The 13,104-nt window shown below is 39.0% G+C and overlaps 1 protein-coding gene, 1 long non-coding RNA gene and 4 other non-coding genes across 6 annotated transcripts; 5 read left to right on the forward strand and 1 right to left on the reverse strand.

Moving 5' to 3' along the window:
• Positions 1-33: 33 nt before the first annotated feature.
• Positions 34-6,188, reverse strand: LOC147818558 (uncharacterized). The gene is made up of 5 exons (XR_015437872.1): positions 6,110-6,188; positions 5,748-5,824; positions 5,137-5,198; positions 2,969-3,309; positions 34-2,507 (listed from the first exon to the last, which is right to left on the reverse strand). It is a non-coding gene; the product is annotated as an uncharacterized LOC147818558 (long non-coding RNA).
• LOC111662453 (pleckstrin homology domain-containing family F member 2-like) lies at positions 830-2,650 on the forward strand. The gene is made up of 2 exons (XM_023416313.2): positions 830-1,092; positions 1,477-2,650. Exons 1-2 carry the CDS (start codon positions 837-839, stop codon positions 2,070-2,072), a joined length of 852 nt encoding a protein of 283 aa, XP_023272081.2. The 5' UTR covers positions 830-836; the 3' UTR covers positions 2,073-2,650.
• A 3,768-nt stretch (positions 6,189-9,956) lies between the features above and the next one.
• On the forward strand, positions 9,957-10,029 carry trnak-cuu (transfer RNA lysine (anticodon CUU)). The gene has a single exon. It is a non-coding gene; the product is annotated as a tRNA-Lys (tRNA).
• Positions 10,030-10,674: 645 nt separating this feature from the next.
• Positions 10,675-10,747, forward strand: trnak-cuu (transfer RNA lysine (anticodon CUU)). The gene has a single exon. It is a non-coding gene; the product is annotated as a tRNA-Lys (tRNA).
• Positions 10,748-11,769: 1,022 nt separating this feature from the next.
• On the forward strand, positions 11,770-11,842 carry trnak-cuu (transfer RNA lysine (anticodon CUU)). The gene has a single exon. It is a non-coding gene; the product is annotated as a tRNA-Lys (tRNA).
• Positions 11,843-12,494: 652 nt separating this feature from the next.
• Positions 12,495-12,567, forward strand: trnak-cuu (transfer RNA lysine (anticodon CUU)). Its single transcript has one exon. It is a non-coding gene; the product is annotated as a tRNA-Lys (tRNA).
• Positions 12,568-13,104: the final 537 nt, after the last annotated feature.

Below are 13,104 nucleotides of genomic sequence, written 5' to 3' on the forward strand. Positions count from 1 at the left end.
ACAAATTATGGATAATAATCACAGAAAAGTTGATACTATTGTCAATTATTGACTTTTTTATTGAATTTTGGAAGGTGTCAAAGTTACTACAATTATTCTACATAATTTCATGTTCAACATGAAGTGCAGTCATTTCATTTAGTAAAAGTAACAATAACACTCAATAAAAGTTATCCATTACAATCACCAGTGTTGCATTCAAAGTGTTACACATGTTAAAATTACAGAAGTATTAGTAAGAAAACAAATGGTGAAAGCATAATTCGTATGTTATTATTGAAGAAGTTGTAGCTACTTTTAACTGTTTTATATGCAGTTGAGTGTTTAATCTATAAAAATGTCTTGTATGCTTTAAGCCAGAGGCTTTTTTTTACAACCTTTTATTACTGTAACTGCTACTCCAACAAAATAAAAAGGGGCTGAGAGCTCCTTATCTTATTACTGTTTACATTTATTCACATATTGTATCAAAAGACTCAAACTGATCTCCAAATAAAATCAGATGAATATTATAATTTAACAAGTCATCAAATATCACTATCTAAAATTCATAATTTAAATATTAAACTAGTAACTGTATCTGTTAAATACATGTAGTGGAATAAAAAGTTCCTCAAAATTGTACTTAAATAAATGTTCCTTCAAAAGTGCATAATAACTGTTGATCTGTCACTTTAAAAAAATAAAAAAAATAAAATAAAATATCCTCCTCCTCTTTCATTTCCTGTATAACATGTTCGTCATCATTATAACTTGAAAAATCCAATGACATCACAAGGAAACAAGGCCTATAAATTCCTCCTGCTGCAGCTCTAGGCACCTTATTCATGTCACAGATGTCTACCACGATGGACCAGCTAATATTTCAGAGGGAGAACCGTGAGCGTATCCAGGCATTGGAGAGTTCATTTGGTCTATCACGGGGGCTCCTGTCCACGCCGGGTCGCGTTCTGATGGGAGAGGGTCAGCTGCTAAAGCAGGGTCGTCGGAAGGCCGAGCCAAAGGTCTTCTTCCTCTTCAATGATGTGCTGGTGTACGGCAGCATCATTCTCAACGGCCGCTGGCACAAAAAACAGAATATATTCCCTCTAGGTGAGCAACTCATCTTCTTCTCCTCTAGCTAATCAGAACTCTATAGTATATAGTATAGTATAGTGCATATGTCTGTAGATTGTTATTTCTGGAAATGCCAGTTACTTTTGCATTTTTTTTTAATCTAGTGTTTAATTGCTTGAGCACCACAAATTCCATTTGCCTCCATTGTATTGGTAGGGTGGCAACAGTTTCAGAGGCAGATCTTCTAAAACCATTTAGGAAAACATGCAAATCTGAGTGTTGGGGGCTAAAGAGACTGAAAAAGTTTATCATTTTAGCTGTGAATAACTTTTGCTTGGTGGAGAAGCTCGCCAACTATGCCAGAGTATCCATATCTTTTTTTACATTGTTATGAATATTCCATCTTCACTGTGATTTCAGAGGACATCCAGCTGCAGGACTTGCAGGATAGTGAGCGCCTGACGAACCAGTGGCTGATCCGTACACCACGCAAGTCCTTTTTTGTGTCGGCCCCTTCATACGACGAGAAACAAGCCTGGATGCATCACATTGAAGACTGCCGGTCCAGGCTGCTGAAGGGCGGCAGCTGCCAACCTAGCCCCGCATTTGCTGTCTCCTGGATCCCGGACGCCGCCGCCTACAAATGCATGCGCTGCTTCAGCAGGTTCACCGTGGCCAACCGTCGACACCACTGCCGAAAATGTGGCTTTTTGGTCTGCAATTCATGCTCCAAGACGAGAGAAGTGATAGACCACATTCATCCCACTAAGAAGCTGAGGGTCTGCCGTTGCTGTCACACAAGCAAGAAAGAGGAAGTACCATCTCGCCAGAGGGGAGACAGCAATGGAAAAAACAGCTCAGAGGAGGACGATGAGGCAGCATCCAGTGATGAAGGAGAGGATGGGGAGATCACGCAGAACCAAACTCCCAGCCAGTGGTTTAGCACCCAGACAGACACTTGGGGACAGGTGGGAACCTATGTTGACCCAGCATCATTGCATCAGTGGCCCCAGTAACAGAAAATCTACATCAAGACTTTGAATTGTATTATAACAAATAGCACTGGACTTTTGAAAAGACTCAGATGACCAATAAATGTTGACATTAAGTGTTGGTGTTAAAAACAGTAGAGGCATGTTTGAAATCAGTAGAGATCCTCTCTAGACCCGTTTTAAAAATGTGTAATGTGTAAGACTGTGCTACTTGCTGCACCTCCATAGGGGGCAACATTTCACCTGTTCGCCCCCATCTAACTATGTACAAAACTGTTAACAAAACTCCTGCTTAGCAGGATGTGCAAAAGATCACAGTATAGGCAATATCTGTTCTGTGCAGGGATAATACTCCAAGGTGTTACTGTAATGTGGTTGTTGATGATTGATGAAGCCAGCCGCAGAAGATAAAGCAGGTGCTGGTCCATCACTGGTGATGACTGGACTGGAATTCTGGTTCTGATACAGACAAACATGTGACAGGAAAATTTGTTTAGATCATACAAGTTCTTTATATTCAAACAGGTTAGGTCTGTTGTGTGTGTATAGTAAATAGTAAGGATGGATATGAATATGCAAAAATAAACACAGTACTATATAAATATATGTTATATTCATTATTATCAATCAGCAGTATGAACATGTATACACTGTGGGTCTGATATAATCAGTGGTATAGACAAGTGTCTGACTTGTAAAAGTGAATGATAGAATTTTATAAAATAAGCCTAAAGTTTCTGACGTAACTAGCTGTACAGCAGCCGGCAGGAAAAGGCAAAATTCTACTAAACCACTGAAACGTCTGCAAACAACATCAATATCATACATTTATGCCAATTGAAAAGTTTGTCGGTACAGTTTGTCATTCATTGTACTAGTGATACTTTTCGATAAAAGAGCTAACATTAAAAGTTACTCACCAGTCTAAAAGAAAAGTTGCAGCTCGGCATCAAACCGCATCTCTTTACTCTCTCCTGCAGTGGGAGGCCACATTGAGATTTACTCGTGTTTTGCTTCTTTTATTTGTCGACGGTTTCTTGTCGGGAGCGGTTCATCGGGATGCAGATGAAGATCGCTTTCTGGGCGCTTTAGCCATCTTTGCGTTTCTAACTTCAAGCTCTGCAGGAAGCTGCTCTTCTTCGTGGGACTGAGGGCGGACTAGACGCTCCACTGACTCACAGCATCTAGCGCCAGAGAGTGGTATTACAACACGGAACAGGTCAGGGCTGGCTGGTGAGCATGCTCATTTCAGTAGATAACTCTGAAATACAACAGATGGAGGTCTTGGTCATGACTTCATCACTGTGGCTCCTTCACACACTGTTGATAGTGTTAATTCATTTTTTAAAAACTAAAGTTCTGGCCAGATCTTACACATTGCACCTTTCTAGCTCAGCCACCAAAGCTGACATTTAAAGGTAAAGCTACATGTTGTTTGCCCACATTGCAAACTAACTTGACACTTAAGTTAAAAGGAAGACATTGAGCCTAACTTCAATGATATAGACACATGTGATGCATATACAATATATTGGGATTTGCTTTTACAGTAATTACTATAAATCTATGCTCAGTGTTGTACCAGTTCACACTTAAGAACTAGTTCAAAGTTTAGCCCCTGACAAATGATTTTGAGCTTGTAAAGTAATGTTTACACATAATTCCAATGTTTGTAGTTCAACCTTTGTTAACCTGTAAAATAAATCTGCATGAGAAATTCAAGTTTGCGTATGTGAAACAATTGTGCTTGTGGCAAAGAGATTTGTACTTGTTAAGACAGTGTGAATCAAATCTGAACAAATGATCAGTGGTGAGGTTAAACAAAGACACAGGGAAAGAAGAAATGCTTTTGTGGATGTCTCTACAGAGATAAAGAGGAGAAAAATGTAAAACCCATTGTGCAACATTCCCAGTGTGTGACACTAACAAGTACAAATTTTGATCTTTGTAACTTTAGTGTCACTTGCTGTGGGAACTTTTGATGAGAGTTTTACAGTTTTCTGCTCTGTGTACTGACACAGATGTTGACAAATCCATTTCTTCTTTTACAGTGTCTTTGTTCAACCTCAACACATACAACTACAAACATTGGAATTACTTGTTAACATCACTTTACAAGCTCAAAATCATTTCGACCCTACTTTGAGCCTATATACATATAGCTACAGCTAACAACAGTGTTGTTTTTAAAAACATCTGCTGCTAGCTAATACACATCTCTCAGCATAAAGCATGCTATGTTAAACCTTACATTTAAATGGTTGTGGTTTTACTGGTAGTTTACTATTTGTAGAGCTTTGGTCAGTGAAGTGATAAACAGTTGTTACTGAGTAGTTCCTCATTACTCCATCACTATGTCACAATAAGTTCCTTAACAAATCCAAGACAGCAAGTTTCCAAACAAGTATTTTAATTGTAATATTCAAGCCAAATATTAATAATCACTACCACGTTGTTTTCTGATGCATTCGTGATGATGACGACAACTTAAATGTAATAAACAGAATATAATTTTTTTTAAAAACACCTGCCCTCTGATTGGACTGTCATTGTCCAGTTAGATTCAGCTGTAAAAATAGGCTCAAAATTCTACTTGTAACTTCAGTGTCACACACTGGGTCGGAACTTTGAGCACAAAGTTTTACACAAAGCACTGTGTCTTTCACAGTCTGTGTGTTACATCACCACTGGTCTTTTATTCGGTTTTATAAACAAATTCTTCTTTTTACAAATGCAAAACTTGTTTGCAGTGTATTATTGAGGGTGATTTGAAACACATTACAAGAGACCTGAACTGTAAATTACAGTAAAATCCATCAGCACATTGAGGTTGTTTTTAGAGTTGTGTAGCTTTGGTCAGTAAGTTAAGAGTTATTATTGAGCAATTTCTCATAGCAAATCATAGACAGCAAATTTCCCAACAAGTATTTTAATTATAATATTCAAGCCACATAAATATATATTAATAATCACATCCACGTTTTCTGATGCATTAGTGATTATGACGACGACCTCCAAATAAATGTTAACAGAATCATTTTAACTCATCTTAACATTTTGTAGTTTAATCACCATGCACATGACTTACCATTTCTTGCTTTCGGGGAACTGCAAAGGTGTGGTTCCGGCCTAAGGTGGATTCTGCCATCCCTTTGAAAACACAAAAGGAAAAATAAAAACATGTTATGCAGCTCCTCTTTTGACTATGAAATGTTTTTGAAGCATTCCAAAGACTTCAGAAAATAATACATACCAATCATGCATTTAAACCTTATTTAGTATATACTGTAATAAAAACAAGACTTTATGAATAAATTATAAATGTGAAGAAATACACGTATGTATACAAATAAAAAAACACATCAGTGGTGTAAATGTGAAGAAATACACGTATGTATACAAATAAAAAAACACATTAGTGGTGAGGCAACACAAAGACACCGAAAGAGGAAGAGCTTCTGTCAACTTCTGTGTACACATACAAAGCACAAAACTGTAAATCTTGATGATCAAAATTCTTGCAAGTGTGCGACACTGAGGTTACAAGTAGAATTTAAATTCAAGTTTAAAAATAGGATCTGAATACTTTTTAATTATTGAGAATCAGCAATATGAACATGTATACACTGTGGGTCTGATTTAATCACAGTGGTATAGACAAATCTTACTTTTAAAAGTGAATGACAGCATGTTACTCACCTAGACCTTGCTCACTGTGTCTGGACTCTCTGCCGTTGGTGAGACAGGTAGAGGCGGTTTCAATCATGGCTGATCTCCTAACAGTAATGTAAAGTGGTTACAACATAGTGAACCGATCGACGTGTATTCACTCGGTCTACTGGGTCCATACCATCTCAAGTTAGTCATCAGTTAAAGATGAGCCTAAAGTTACTGACGTCACTAGCTGTACAACAGCCGAGAGCAACAGACACAATCCTAGAAACCGCTAAAACGTCTGTCGACAACGTCAATATCACCACCTGAAATGTTTGTCGGTACGGTTTGTCAGTCGTTGTACTGATTATACTTTTAGCTAAAGAGCTAATGTTGATGTTACTCACCAGGCTAACAGGAAAGTTGCGAGCTCGGCATCAAACCACATCTCTTTACTCTCAGGAGCCGTCTCCAGCGGTGGAAAGCCACACCGAGATTTACTCGTGTTGCTTCTTTTCTTTGCCGTTGAACGTGGTTTCTTGTCGGGAGCGGTCCTTCTGGATGCAGATGAATATGCCTTTTAGGAGGTTCAGCCACTCCCGCTTCTGTGATGCTAACTTATAGCGCTGCCGGAAGTTGTTCTTCTTCGTGGGACTGAGGGCAGACTTGACGCCCTACTGACTCACACAGCGTCTAGTTTCACAAAGTGGTATTACAATACGGGACAGATCGGGGATGGCTGGTGAGTATGCTAATTTCAGTAGATAACTCTGAAATACAACAGATGACGGTCTTGATCATGACATCCCTGTGGCTGCTTCACACACTGTTTATAGTGTTAATTAATTTTTTGAACATTTTAAAACAAAACTTCTGGCCAGATCTTATATTGTACTTTTACAGCACAACCACCAAAGCTGACATTTAAAAAGTAAAGCTACATGTTCTTAATCACTACCAGCACCTCAAATATGTGATATTGCACATTAAGGCACTTCAGCATTGGCTTCACTTTTCACCCCCGGGTACTACGTCCATTTTTATAAAAAGTCTGTGGGTTACTCCCAGCACGCTCCATTTCCTGTTCACCTGACTTCCGATATTGCCTCAGGTATGAAAACTTTCTATGTTTGTTTGTTCCCCAGTTTACTTTTCTTATGCTGCTGTTATTCATGCTATCCTACAAAAGACTCAGCCAAGTCTGGGCCTAGAGGTCAGTGGTCAGACTGGTGGCCAGGAGACTACAGTCCAACAACCCAAAATCAGGCATTACATACACCACACGTGCCAGACTTTGTTGATTACCAGTTCTGCCGTCCAGGATGACTTTTATTCATTTCCTGCTATTTTCCACATGCCAATTCCAACCCTTCCCTTGAAACACGTATTTTGGTGTAAGAAATTACACAGTGTCAGAGCCCCATTCGTTGTTAGAGAGCAAATTGGGATGATATTGCACATTTTAAGGTTTTCCCTTTGGTTTTTAACTTTTATGGATAGCGCTGCTGTTCTGGGGCACAGAAATAAGAAATGTGAATTCTTAAAAAAAGGGTTGGGTTCTCCTTTAAATTCACACTCCATGATTATGTTCCACCCTCAAAGCATCTGGTGCAGAAAAATAACAGGCTAAAATTATAAATATTAAAGTCATTATAGGAGCCTATGGGGACTTTCTTCAAATGATCACATAAACTTAAAAAATTAAAATGTAATTACATGATAGCAATGTATTTTTTCACACATGTATGTGTTCTAGGATTACACTGGACTTGACTTTAGAAATATGAGCAAAGCAGGAGAAGCAGTCAGCAGGTTCCATTTGAAAGTATTTAATCTTTTGCTTACGTCAGGTGTGAGTAGTTACAGCTGAGTGGTTATATTTCTACAAATGAAAGAAAGCGTGCACAAGGATCAAATTCTATCATATTATCTTGAATAAAGCAACTACAATTCTAAATCAATCTCTGTGCTCTCCCTGTGTTCCCTTGTGCCTCCACCCCCTGTGTGTGTTAGGTGTTTTCAGTGTGGTTTCCCCTACCTGGTTCTAGAGAGTAGCCTACCACACCTGCATGCCATTGCCTCATCAACCACAGTACAAATACTCCAGCATTTCCTCCACTCATCATTTGTTTGTTCAGCAAACATAGTGGTACAAGCACGCTGCAACTTGTTGTTTTTGAATACATGTTCCTGAAACCTTTATGCTTACACCTATTTTTCCCTCTGTGTCCCAGAACGCCAGAGCCAGATCCCACACCCTTCTCCTCCCAAGCTGCTGCCCGCTTCACCCTCCACTCCTCATTCACCGACCAGCCTGTCTGCATTTAGACTCTGATTCTTCCCATCATCCCTTTTCCCTCTCAAGCCCTGGATTCAGGTCCTCTGCACCAAAAGACCTCCATCCTCCATTCCTTCCCCCGTATTCTCCATCACCTGGCCTCTGTTGCTACTCCGTCCTCTTTTGGCTCCCCGTGCTCCAGCCCTGATTACACTTCATAGCTGCTCTTTTACTTTGAAATTATCTATGAACAGTAAAGCACTTAGAAGCAGGTAAAAGGTACTGTAAGTGTCTGGTGTGATGATTTGAGTGTCAGTGTCGAGTTGGATGCATCAGTCTTACTTTTTCTTTGCCTTTTCCTGTCGTGATTCCAGTACATACATTTTCTTCTTCAATTTAAAATCTGTAAAGTCATTGTTAAAATTATTCTTATGCATACATGAGGCTGAAATTATGCATCAATTTTTAAATTATAAATGAAGAGGAAACTTTTTCTTAGCTTGTGCAAATTTTAGTTAGGTTGTTCCAGGAGATTTATCATAAAATTATAAAATTGGTATATTAGCATGAAAACTGATCCACTCAGTTTCTAGACATTTTAATTGATAGACACAGAGTTGATAAGTGTAAATTTAAATAAATATAAGTAGGTGTTTATGCACAAGCTTCTTCTAACAGGCATACAGCTTCAGAGATCAGATACTCAACAATAAGACCTCTGGTATTTTATTGTGAGGAGATGACAGTTAAATAACCAAAACCTTGGAATAAGATTTAATTACAGTTCAATTAGATTGTACTTAATTAATTGACTCTGACAGCTATAAATAGTCTCCTCTTTAAATATGGAGAACTGGTATGCATTTTGTAACAGTTCCGATATGAACTGCAGCTGTTTGGGACTTTTGGATTTTTAAAATAAAATTTGTGTATGATCTCTCATCAAACAGGTCAACACAACAAACTGGGATTGCTGCGTCTTTCTCAATATAAACCTGAAGTACAACAAACATATTAATAAACACATGGTGAAAGTTGTAACAATGCTAAATCCTTCCTAATCATGGGTAGGACATTTCTTTGAATTAGTGTCAAACCTGTTTGACTTCAACGTGCATGGAACAAGGAAATGTGACCTTTTTACAAAAGAAAGACACTTAATATGGGTAATGAATGGACTCTGTTGTTCATTATTGCGTGTCTGTCATTAAACGATCCCTGGTATGTTTAGACAAATCCAGCACTGTGAGTGAAGCTACAAAAATGAAGACACTGCATCATGACAACCTAATATTTTCACAATATGTATAACAATACTCTGTTGACACCTACTTCCATTCAGTAATTATCTCAACTCTATAAAAAATGCTTCTCTCAGACTCGTCGTCTTCCTGCTTCATATGATATATGAAAACAATGGGATATTGATGAATAAATATGCTACAAAAAGATAAAGTTTAATTTGTATTGTGTGTTTTTGTATGCACCTGCACCTTGGAATGCATTTATTTGATCAGGACAACCCTTTGCATTCATGGATGCACATGGTTCAATCTAAATTCATGCAATTTTTTACCTACATTAAATTTAGCCAACATCCTCACTGGGCTAAAGGTTTGGACAAATTAGTGCCAAACATAATTTTAGAAACGAACCTAGGTCCAATGACCAGATGGAGCATGCAGCTGATATTCACTTGCTGCAAAAAAAGCAACTTTGCACTCACTATCACATCGGATAACAGGTAGTACAAATGATCATGGGAATAAACACCTAGTGGATAAAGTTTTGACTATAGAAGTGGTGACATCTATTGGTCGAAATTTGATGTTACAATTTTCTGACATTCTTTTCTCTTCAGAGTTAGGGATAATCTTCTGCAGATATTCCTGATTAAAGCATTCCTTTGTGTCCTGAAATTTGTTTTTGTTTGCAGTGGTTTTGGTTTTGACATGATGTATTTTGCTAATTTAAAAGCCCGGCTAGCTCAGTCGGTAGAGCATGAGACTCTTAATCTCAGGGTCGTGGTTTCGAGCTCCACGTTGGGTGATGTAGATTTTAGAAGGATCTGCACAAGAAACAAGCTGAAAAGCATCTTCATTTCTGAGAGGGTACATGTAAGTACAACTCGCAAGGCCCTCTAGGCATGTATGTGCTTCATCACATGATCCAGGTGTTATGCTGCATAGCCCAGCTTGTGTGCTTGGTTAAATATTAGCGTAATAAATAGAGCAGTGCAATTTACTCTCCGTATCCATGGTGTAGGAACTTGCTAAAGATTATCAAAGGCTATTCTTCTGAGAGTCGTTGGTTCAAGGCCCATGGTGGGAGATGGAGGTTTTAATATATGCACAATGAAAAACAATCATACGCTCTAAATCTCAGGCTCATGGGCTTGAGTCCCATGTTGGTTGATGAACTAGTTCATGTCATAGGCAATGTAACCAATTGTTGAAATTTTCTTAACAAAAGTCATATTTTGTATTTTTCATTATATCTTTCATTGAACGTCATGGTTTGTTCATCTGCCAGTAATCTCCAGCCATCAGTAAAGTCTCTGACATTCTTTTCTCTTCAGAATTAGGGAAAATCTTCTGTAGATTTTCCTGACTAAAGCATACCTTTGTGTCCTGAAATATGTGTTTTATAAGCAATGTTTTTCGTTTTTAGATGATGTATTTTTCTGGCTCACAGGCCCGGCTAGCTCAGTCGGTAGAGCATGAGACTCTTAATCTCAGGGTCGTGGGTTCGAGCCCCACGTTGGGCGATGTAGCTTTTAGAAGGATCTGCACAAGAATGGGAAACAAGCTGCAAAGCATCTTCATTCCTGAGAGGGTACATGTAAGTACAACTCGCAAGGCCCTCTAGGCATGGATGTGCTTCATCACATGATCCAGGTGTTATGTTGCGTAGCCCAGCTTGTGTGCTTGGTTACATGTTAGCGTAATAAATAGAGCAGTGCAATTTAGTCTCCGTATCCATGGTGCAGGCACTTGCTGAAAATTGACAAAGGCTCTTCTTCTGAGAGTTATTGTTTCAAGACCCCTGGTGGGATTTGGTGGTTTTAAGAGACGCACAATAACAGAAATCACACGCTCTTAATCTCAGGGTCACGGGTTTGAGTCCCACGTTGGGCGATGTAGATTTTAGAAGGATCTGCACAAGAATGGGAAACAAGCTGCAAAGCATCTTCATTTCTGAGAGGGTACATGTAAGTACAACTCGCAAGGCCCTCTAGGCATGGATGTGCTTCATCACATTTATACAGGTGTTATGCTGCATAGCCCAGCTTGTGTGCTTGGTTAAATGTTAGCGTAATAAATAGAGCAGTGCAATTTAGTCTCTGTATCCATGTTGTAGGCACTTGTGGAAAATTGACAAAGGCTCTTCTTCTGAGAGTGGTTGGTTCAAGAACCCTGGTGGGAGATGGAGGTTTTAATATATGCATAATGAAAAATAATCATACGCTCTAAATCTCAGGCTCATGGGCTTGAGTCCCATGTTGGTTGATGAACTAGTTCATGTCATAGGCAATGTAACCAATAGTTGAAATTTGCTTAACAAAAGTGATATTTTGTATTTTTCATTATATCTTTCATTGAACGTCATGGTTTTTTCATCTGCCAGTAATCTCCAGCCATCAGTAAAGTCTCTGACATTCTTTTCTCTTCAGAATTAGGGAAAATCTTCTGTAGAGTTTCCTGACTAAAGCATACCTTTGTGTCTTGAAATATGTGTTTTATAAGCAATGTTTTTCGTTTTTAGATGATGTATTTTTCTGGCTCACAGGCCCGGCTAGCTCAGTCGGTAGAGCATGAGACTCTTAATCTCAGGGTCGTGGGTTCGAGCCCCACGTTGGGCGATGTAGATTTTAGAAGGATCTGCACAAGAATGGGAAACAAGCTGCAAAGCATCTTCATTTCTGAGAGGGTACATGTAAGTACAACTCGCAAGGCCCTCTAGGCATGGATGTGCTTCATCACATGATCCAGGTGTTATGCTGCATAGCCCAGCTTGTGTGCTTGGTTAAATGTTAGCGTAATAAATAGAGCAGTGCAATTTAGTCTCCGTATCCATGGTGCAGGCACTTGCTGAAAATTGACAAAGGCTCTTCTTCTGAGAGTTGTTGTTTCAAGACCCCTGGTGGGATTTGGTGGTTTTAAGAGACGCACAATAACAGAAATCACACGCTCTTAATCTCAGGGTCATGGGTTTGAGTCCCATGTTGGGTGATGAACTGGTTCGGGTCATAGGCAATGTAACGAAATGTTGATATTTTCTTAACAAAGGTGACATTTTGTATTTTGGAATATACATTATAAAACAGCTTGAAAATCATGCTTTGTTCATATGCTTGTAAGTCCCAGCCATCAGTCTCTGACATTCTTTTCTCTTCAGAATTAGGGAAAATCCTCTGTAGAGTTTCCTGACTAAAGCATACCTTTGTGTCCTGAAATATGTGTTTTATAAGCAATGTTTTTCGTTTTTAGATGATGTATTTTTCTGGCTCACAGGCCCGGCTAGCTCAGTCGGTAGAGCATGAGACTCTTAATCTCAGGGTCGTGGGTTCGAGCCCCACGTTGGGCGATGTAGATTTTAGAAGGATCTGCACAAGAATGGGAAACAAGCTGCAAAGCATCTTCATTTCTGAGAGGGTACATGTAAGTACAACTCGCAAGGCCCTCTAGGCATGGATGTGCTTCATCACATGATCCAGGTGTTATGTTGCATAGCCCAGCTTGTGTGCTTGGTTAAATGTTAGCTTAATAAACAGAATAGTGCAATTTAGTCTCCGTATCCATGGTGCAGGCACTTGCTAAAGATTATCAAAGGTTATTTTTCTGAGAGTCGTTGGTTCAAGGCCCATGGTGGGAGATGGAGGTTTTAATATATGCACAATGAAAAACAATCATACGCTCTAAATCTCAGGCTCATGGGCCTGAGTCCCATGTTGGTTGATGAACTAGTTCATGTCATAGGCAATGTAACCAATAGTTGAAATTTGCTTAACAAAAGTGATATTTTGTATTTTTCATTATATCTTTCATTGGACGTCATGGTTTTTTCATCTGCCAGTAATCTCCAGCCATCAGTAAAGTCTCTGACATTCTTTTCTCTTCAGAA

The sequence above is a fragment of the Seriola lalandi genome, unplaced genomic scaffold (assembly GCF_002814215.2).
Source record: "Seriola lalandi dorsalis isolate HSWRI2012SDOR001 ecotype SW California unplaced genomic scaffold, Sedor1 jcf7180002054563, whole genome shotgun sequence".
Classification (NCBI taxonomy): Eukaryota; Metazoa; Chordata; class Actinopteri; order Carangiformes; family Carangidae; genus Seriola; species Seriola lalandi.